This window comes from Parambassis ranga, chromosome 14 (assembly GCF_900634625.1).
Source record: "Parambassis ranga chromosome 14, fParRan2.1, whole genome shotgun sequence".
In the NCBI taxonomy this organism is placed as follows: Eukaryota; Metazoa; Chordata; class Actinopteri; family Ambassidae; genus Parambassis; species Parambassis ranga.
Genome location: NC_041034.1, coordinates 13,257,453 through 13,266,437, shown reverse-complemented (window position 1 = coordinate 13,266,437; position 8,985 = coordinate 13,257,453). Strand labels below are relative to the sequence as shown.

The window sequence follows — 8,985 nt, the reverse complement described above, 5'->3', positions numbered from 1 at the left end:
CTACAGCTCTCCTCTGACAATAAACATAAATATAATCCTGATGGTCGCTGACCACAGACACGTCGAGGGTCCTTCAGGGAATATTAGATCGATATTTTATTGATTTTTTTTTTCCTTCTATAGATCTTTAGATACGTGACGCTACGAGCCCCAGAGCCAATAAAGGGATGCCCTCAGCCGGCCTGGGATTTGCTTTGAAGGTTGTCTTTCATGTGAGGAGCGAGGATGCGCTGCAGATGATTGGCCAGAAAGGAGAAGGAGGCGGGAGGAGCGGCAGCAGCTCTGCCGGGGAATGGGTGATGAGGGTGTGAATGCATATGTGTGTGTGTGTGTGTGTTGAGGGGGGGTGGTTGTAGAAGGGAGGCGGAGGGAGTGCTTTACCGCAGTATCACTACATTTCTGCACCACTCATCAAAACTCTGCGGCATGCAGACAAGAGCTGGGGGGGAGGGCAGTTATTAGGTCCGTTCTGAGAGCAGGACCGGTACATCCTCTGATAGCCTACATCAGTTCTTATCAGATAGGCCACTGTAGTGTTTTTACTTTTATTTCTCTTCTTCAATTGGCGGCCCTGCACATCCACAGCAGAGCTCTCCGTCTGATTGTTTGAAAGCCGGCTTTCATTGCATTAGAGCGCTTTTCTTACAGATTTGGAGTCCAAACATTTAGGATAAAATGGCAAAGGATGGAGAAAAAGGCGAATGGAAGGAGTTTATATGGAACCCCAGGACGAGGGAGTTTCTGGGCAGAACGGCGAGCAGCTGGGGTGAGTATGTGGTGCTGTCCAGCTACAGCAATGCAGCAAACACAGTGCCTCTGCTCTGTAACAGGTCTCTGACATGGTGACTTAAAGGTGCAACGTGATGCTTTATCGGAGCACTCTGTCTGAAATGTGACTGTGATGTGAATTCCAGCTATAGCTGATGAGGTGGATGTCGCTGTCCACCGGTCTAGGGCTGAAATCTGACTGCGGCAGCGCTTCTGTGGAAGCCGGCGGATCTCTCCCCCCCTCCTGTCTAGTGTCTTTATTTATTAATTTATGGCAATGCTTTCCGTGCGCATTGCGCTCAGCATGAGGGTGGAGACATATGTTTTTATTTTATCTTTGTATTAGCCAGATTACAGCAGCTCTCTCATGGATATAGTGCATACCCCCCCCCCCTCTGCTGAAGAGTGCTTGCATGAATTCTGTTGCAGAGGAGACTGTTTCTTGGAGAGTGGCCCTCTGAAGTTGTGCAGAAATGCGTTTGTATGCCTGTAGCTTCACTAAATGTGCGTTCAACATGATGTCATTCATTTTCAGGATTTTCCCCAGTCCTAGAGCTCTTGAAGGAAGATCCAGTCCCAGCCTTTCTTTCTTCCTCTGTTACTGTATCACTGGCATACAGAAAAGCCTGCAATTATTTCAAAGATTCATGAAATGACAGGGCACATATGGCTCTGTTCTAATGACATTGGAGCATTTTAATCTGGGTAAAGCCGAGGGCCAAATGCTATTTGTATCACCTCCAACTCAGCCCCTCCCACTGTGTGTAAATCAGTGAGGGATTTAATCCTAATCTAATGACTTCATTGGCTGATGAGGAAGGTATTGATGCAGGGTGTTCTAGCAAAGTATAAAGTACTTTCAGGAACTTAGATAATGTTTGATCTGCTCAGTCTCAATTTCAGCACGGGGCTGGAATAGTCCTGAAAGCGGTTTTATCGCCATGGTATTGTGATTATGTTTCATCAATGGTCATTGTAGTATATGAGTGCGAAGCTGGGAGTCATTGACTGTAGCTTCTTGTGCAGGATTCCTCCTTCACTGAACAACTTAATCCAGCTCAGTGTGCCCCAGGTGACTTAGGGTCTGGTGGCCTTTCTAAGCTGTGCTCTGTAAGGCTGGTTAATTAGGCTTTTTCTGTAGTTAGCCATTACACGTATGTCTGCTATATCTGGCATCTCTCAGCAGCACTTTCTCCTCTTTCCTGGACATGCTGTACCACTTTTTGGCAACATGGCCTCACCTTGCCCTGAGAAGAGTGCAAGTACATAGCTTGTTATGATTGTGGCCTCTTTAAAAACACATTTGTTGTTCGCATTCATACAGTAATTATGATGCAGTATCATGTTTGTTCAGATCAAAGACTTCTTTGAGGATGAAACGCACAACGCTTCCTTGTGTGTTCTGCTGTAATGATATGGAAATAGCCTTGGTGATGTGGAGCAGTCCTGCAATTTTGATCTTACATTGCCACCAGCTGACATTGCTGAACATGGTCAAACAAGCACCTCTATTTAAATTTGTATTTTAGGACTAATTAAGTGTTCCGCACCTCCAACTTCCAAAAATAAAAAAAAAAACTACAAAAGGCTCTCACTGCAATGATGTTGCTCTCACTGTAAGGTTGCACAGATGATACACAGCTCAAAGCTGCACACTCTCTTCCCAGACCTTTTTATTTTTACTTCAGAGGTCTGTTTGATCACCAGCTTACAAAGCAATTAAACTGCATGTTCTCCTAATTAAATCTGAAAGAAAAGAGACACCTCCTGCTATTATTACTGAAGAAAGAACAGGACACTGAACCACCCCAACCCGGCCTTTTGTTCTTTGCTTTCAACAGCCGTATGCAAACAAAACCAGGCTGAAAGAAAGATGCATCACTGTCCATCATCAGCCTGGACTGAGAGGGCAGACTGTAAACCTAACACCCTCTCTGCCAGGGGGAAAGCCACACTGGCTCCACGTGTGACCTGGTGTGCACATCCATCTCTCCCCTGGGTGGTGTCATATTTGTGGTTTCATCCTCTCCATTGAATGACACTAAAAAAAACAGTTTGACTCTCACAGATACAGAACCTCCAGCTGTTCACAGGCTCCAGTTTGGCTTAAACACAAACCCACTTCTATTCCCCCCAAAACATCCACATCATCACGATGCCCCTCTGTAAATTATTTCCACCTGACATTTTGTTATGGATTCCTAATAACTCCTGCATCGGGATGCAGATGCAGCATCGAGCTTGCTGACAGAATGAGTGAGCGCCACGCTGGGGGCCATCCGGCAGAGGCGCAGGGTCAGGGCACTCAGCTGCTACACAGCACTGGCCTCAGGTGTTAAAGCTTTAAGTGAGGGGGTAGAAAGTGCTATTTATGTTGCACTGTTCTCAGGAATCATGCCTGGAATGTCTCCTGACAAAAACGGACAATTTATTGTTTAATAAAACATTTACAACATTTATTTGCAGTCCACATATCAGTTGAAAAGTAAATGACATAAGCCTATATGTAATATTCTGACTCTGAGGCCCGGTCTCCGGGGGGTCCTTGTTCTCCTTCTCAATCTGTCATTGTTCTCCCCTGTGGACAGAGTAACCCTATAATGAAAGTAGCCACAAGCCATTCAATCCTGCCTTACTTCAGCTTGTTTCAGACCACAGCACATTCTAGGTAACGAGTAAAGCAAGCATTAACATACAGGTTTATGTGTTTGTTACCTCTAATTGTAGATGTAATTTAGGTGACATTGTGAAGTGAATGATACGTTAAGCATCAAAAGTATAGCTGTGCATGTGAGTGCAAAATAGAGAAGCAGATGTTGACAAGGATTAACCGGAATCATGTATACATGTTTAGTCATGAAAGAGACCCAACAGACACAATAGAAATGAACTGATTACATTATGGCTCCAGGCATGAGTTCTTCAAACTATACTAATGTGTTTGTGTAATTATGAGTTAGCTGAGTGGCAGATGTTAGTCCAATAGTCTTCATGCATAATTTAAAAGCTTTTAATGCATAGATGGAGCAACTCAAGGAGTGTGCTCTAAGACATGCAGCAAAAATGATCTGGATCGTGTTTTTCTAATGCAAAAAACACACATTTATATACTAAGCCTAAATAAGTGCTTATTTGTGTTAGTTTTGAGCTTACAATTATTAATTGTATACTAACCCAATAAATAAATATGTCAGTCACGTTTTGTCCCTTTTTGTATGTCACTACAAAGACAGAAATTTAGGAAAATTAAGAAATGTGCACCACTGGAGTGCACAGCATTTGTCCTCTTAATTATTTTGGATTAAAGTCTTTGATGCCACTCTCACACTGACACCCTACTCTCTTTGATTGTCTGCAGGTCTTATCCTTCTCTTCTATCTGATTTTCTACATCTTCCTCGCTGGATTGTTTGCGATCACCATGTACGTCATGTTGCAGACCTTGGATGACCACAAACCAACCTGGCAAGACAGGCTTTCCACACCAGGTGCAGATAAGGACATGAAAGCACATGAGCACAGGTCGCAGTCTGTGCGTGGTGTCATGACCTCCTGCTGTCTCTCTCTCACTCACAGGCATGGTGATTAAACCCACGGCAGATGAAACCTTCGAGATTGTCTATAATGTCAAACACACTGAGAGCTGGGACAGCTACGCTCAGGCACTAGACAAGTTTCTGTCACGTAAGTCTGCTTCTTGTCCTTTACAGTGAAGCTTACTGCTGTGGATTAAACAATGACTCTATTCTTTTTTTGTTTTTAAATAAGAGATAATTCCTTTACAGTCAGTGGTTAGGAGATTGCCTTGGTTTTAGTTGAGTCATAAGCCCTTACAAATAAAATTAACCCCACCCTGCAATCCTCCCCACTGCAGCCTACAACGACTCCATCCAAGCACAGAAAAACCATGAGTGCACCCCCGACCAGTACTTCCGGCAGGAGGACAGCGGCGATGTGAAAAACAACCCGAAACGCTCCTGTCAGTTTAACCGCACCATCCTTGAGGACTGCTCTGGAATCCATGACCGTTACTATGGATACCAAGAGGGCAAGCCATGCATTATCATCAAGATGAATCGGGTATGAAAGAAACACAGGGAACGGAAAGGGATGGTGTTGCTAGGAAACATGAAGTGAGATCATGAAACCTGTATGAGGGGGGAAAAATCCCAGTGAAAAAAAAGATAATAGTCATTGATTTTTGCATTGATTGCTGACATTTCTCTGTTTAAATAAGAGTAAAAAGGATATACTGGAGATGTGTCATCTTTCTGTCTCACCAGGTGATTGGGATGCTGCCAGGGAAGGATGGCCAGGCTCCGTATGTCACCTGTGGAGCAAAGGTAATCCCTTTTTGTCTCTCACAATGAAAGGCTTAACATATCACTTTGGATTTCAGCCCATTCATAGCTATTGTGCCTCATTCTCATGTGCAAAAAGCCACCTCCTTTTTTCTTTCAATGTGTTTCATGTCTGTTGTGCATGCAACCTCACCATTTGTTCCCTTGTTGGTCTTTTTTTCCATTAATTTGTCCACTCTCAGAGATACAGAGTTGGCAAAGATGAATGGGTAAGGTCGGGATTAACCTGTCTAGTCATTTAGACAATATTTATATAGCATAAATAAAATAAATAATAGCATAGCTAATAGCATAGCCTGTAGTTTTACACTATAATGTAATTTTTTCTTTTAAATAGCTAGGAAAAAAGAGGTTAATGAAGCTTGCCCCCTCCTCTTCTACACATATAAAGTGATCAGCCAGGTTGTAATAATGATGACATTGTTTCACACATTCAGAGAGAAGACTCGGACAAAATTGGACAGTTGGCTTACTTTCCTCCAAATGGCACCTTTAACCTTATGTACTACCCTTACTATGGCAAGAAAGCTCAGGTAAGACAGTGTTCTTAATCATTGCTAAACATTCCTAAGTCCACTGGCTCCCGCACTTAAATATATTTTAAATACATCCGTATAATATATTTCCAGGTGAACTACTCTCAGCCTTTGGTTGCCATTAAGTTCCTTAACATTACTACTAATGAAGACGTCAACATCGAGTGCAAGATCAATGCCAACAACATTCCCGATGGAAGTGAAAGAGACAAGTTTGCTGGCCGTGTGTCTTTCAGGCTGCGGATCAACTTCAATAATAACTAGGTTTTTCCCTTAAAATCTACTTTCCTTATTCTCTGCAACATTGCACATATGCAGAAAAAATAACAGTATTCACACCCTTTGTAGGATTTGTTTAACACCCCCCCCCAGACACACCCACACACACACACACACACACACACACACCCACACAAACACACACACACCCACACACACACACATACATACTTTTTTTGGGGTAAGGGGATTATTAGCCCAGTTGTGTGATAAGATAAGGCTAGAATAACAAGGGTGGTAATGCTGTCATTGTTTCTGTCTGTGAGCATTCAGACAAATTATTTTCTGTAAATTAATTTGAGGTGACGTCTATTTATACTGCATGACAAAACTAGGGGATGTAAAGGATGTGACCGTGTGTTTTCAAAGTTTGCAAGGATCAGCGACATTACCACTGTATTGCTGCTCCCCCCTCCCGCTGCCTCCTTATAGAGTATCCCTCTATATACGAATATACACAAATGACATTATAAAGTGTGTATATCTACAATATTTATATGGTATCATAACCTTATATCAGTACGTCTCTTTTGTTGCACAAATTATCCAACAAATTTTGCATATATCTCAGTGGATGGATGCAGAGATGAAGCCATTTGCATGTGTGTTTTGTCTTTAGTGTGTCTTTAAGGGGCAAGAGGCCCCCCCTCTGCTAAGATTGAACCTATGTTGAACAACTGACCACCAGGAGGGACCACTCTGTAGTCTTTAAACCTTCAGAATACAGTTAGGACAGGCATCTCTAATTGTGAGGGGTTAGGAAAACAGGAGAGAAAGTGTGTGTGTGTGTGTGTGTGCCTGTGTGTGTGTGTGTGAGTGTTTACAGGTCCCATTTCATACTGTAGGTCGGGAAGTTGCATGCAATGTGCAATATTCATTAAGTGGCATACATTATGAATGCCTGAGTCCATTCATCAGATGGCTTCTATTAAATAATAATTATTTGGATGGATCATTTGATATTCATGTTGGTTGAGAGGAGCTAATAAGGCTGATATAATGCTGGGAATGGTTATTTTGATTATGTCTGAATAAGGACATATTTACAACATACAAATAGACTGCAGCCCACAGTCTGAATATCAAATGACAACAACAAATGTGACACCATTTTTAACTCATTTAAACATTAATATGTAGAGTTTCTTTATGGTTATTGATGTGTGTATAACATCTATTTCATTTGTACCTGAAATAGATGTCATTTTTTTATTGTTTTGCACTGAAATTGTGCTTTTTTTGTGGAGTTAAACTAATCAATGTACTTGCAGGTTTGGAGGAGGAAGATGTAGAAAGATTGTTTTTGTTCCCTTTTTTTAATTATTTATTCATTCATTCATCATCATACTCTAAAGTTTTCATCCATAATGTAAAAACGTGACTTTGTGTAAAGTTTGTAAATTGTTAGTTGATCAGATGTATTTATTTATTTTTAGTCTCATAGAAAACTGGATTTTTTTTTCTAGGACCACATAAAATAATTTTTATTTTGTCGTGTGACAGTCAGTCTAAAGGTGTCATGATAATTAGACGAGCCAAGTTCAGCCTCTTTGTGAGTTTCTTTGTGGCACTGTTTCCACCAGTTTTGTGCTGTACGTGTGCACAAGACATTGGAAACACGTGGAGTCACACTTGGAGTCACAAACTGTACCAGTTAATCTGATCGTGCTGTGTCACTACAGGAAATGTGCAACACAGGCATCTGTTTAAAAGTCTGGCTTGACTTCAAAACTTAATTTTAGTCAGCGTCTTTCTCAGTACCTGTCCACAAATATCTCACAGTAGTGTACAGTAAGACCTCCTTATCAGGGACTTGGTAGAGAAAGATCTAATCTGATCATCTGATAGATATCTGTGGGGTCATTTATTATGATGGAGGCGCTCTAACAGTAATCTGAGGTTCCTTTTTTGCATTTTGTGAGTTCACGGTCCAGTTCACATGCATTTCTCCTTTGGCATTCTTGCAACACTTACTTAATTTCACTGTAATCTCTTAATCTGGTCAGCTAATCCAGAGCAGGCACGCTGAACTTCTTTACCCCACTTCTCCTCCTTGTGTCAAACGCCTGGTTCATGAAACCTGTTACAGCATGGTTTTTTTTTTTTTATTAGTCAGCTTTATTCTCTGAGTTTACATCACAGCACAGCCCGTACATTATTTTAATTCATCACCCAAATTTGAACATTCTTGTGTTACTCATGTGCACAACCAAAGATCTTCATTACAGTTCATGTTTTCAACACGTCTTCAGCAGCAGATCTGAGTACTGATCACATGCAGAGATAGTGTGTAGGATCCAGGTGGAGGGCTAAGAGACCCTGTCTTAGTAAAAAAAAGGCCTCCTCTTATATAATATGATACGCACAACAGGAACGTTTCACTACCACATAAGAGTGCCTCCTGGTGGAAGGACAGTGATGTTCCCCAGTGTCACAGAATGTTATTTCCTGTTCATCTCCATTTATCAGGTTCTTCTGTGATAATTTGGAGATGTCCTTAAAAAGCAATATATTTATTTCTTGTGTGGCTGTATGATTATTTATCAGAGAGGCTGTAATAAAACCAGAGCACCATGACCCATAGAGAGCAAGGCATGAAAAAGACAGAAGATATTGCAATCAGGCAAGTGTGTGCCACTGTGTGAAAAAGTAAAAAAATATTATTTTGTTGTACAGAGGACAGAATGTATCAGCTTGGATTGTATCGTGTGAGAGGATTATTTAAATCAATGAATGGCAAAACAGGTAGGAAACTATTTGGGGGTTGTCATAATTTGTTCTCCTTTCTTAAAGGCATCTTTCAAACCGGGAACATTTTTAAAACTGCAACAATTTAAGTAACCCCCGTTTATCCTTTTAATGTTTAACTGTGCTGTTGTTGAAGACTGTGGGTCAATGGAGAAAGAGTTTAAATCACCCAAACAGACGGTAAATATTCTGGATTTTTATTTTTGCTCTTACTGTATGTATATTTTTGCTCATGTTTACTGCAAACCAAGATAGAGAAATGAATAAATGTCATTTAAGGGAACTTAAACTTTA

At 41.2% G+C, this 8,985-nt stretch overlaps 1 protein-coding gene across 1 annotated transcript; it reads left to right on the top strand.

Moving 5' to 3' along the window:
- Positions 1-416: 416 nt before the first annotated feature.
- On the top strand, positions 417-8,985 carry atp1b2b (ATPase Na+/K+ transporting subunit beta 2b). Its single transcript, XM_028422558.1, has 7 exons — positions 417-766; positions 4,127-4,255; positions 4,344-4,451; positions 4,642-4,847; positions 5,051-5,110; positions 5,566-5,661; positions 5,758-8,985. Exons 1-7 carry the CDS (start codon positions 676-678, stop codon positions 5,926-5,928), a joined length of 861 nt encoding a protein of 286 aa, XP_028278359.1. The 5' UTR covers positions 417-675; the 3' UTR covers positions 5,929-8,985.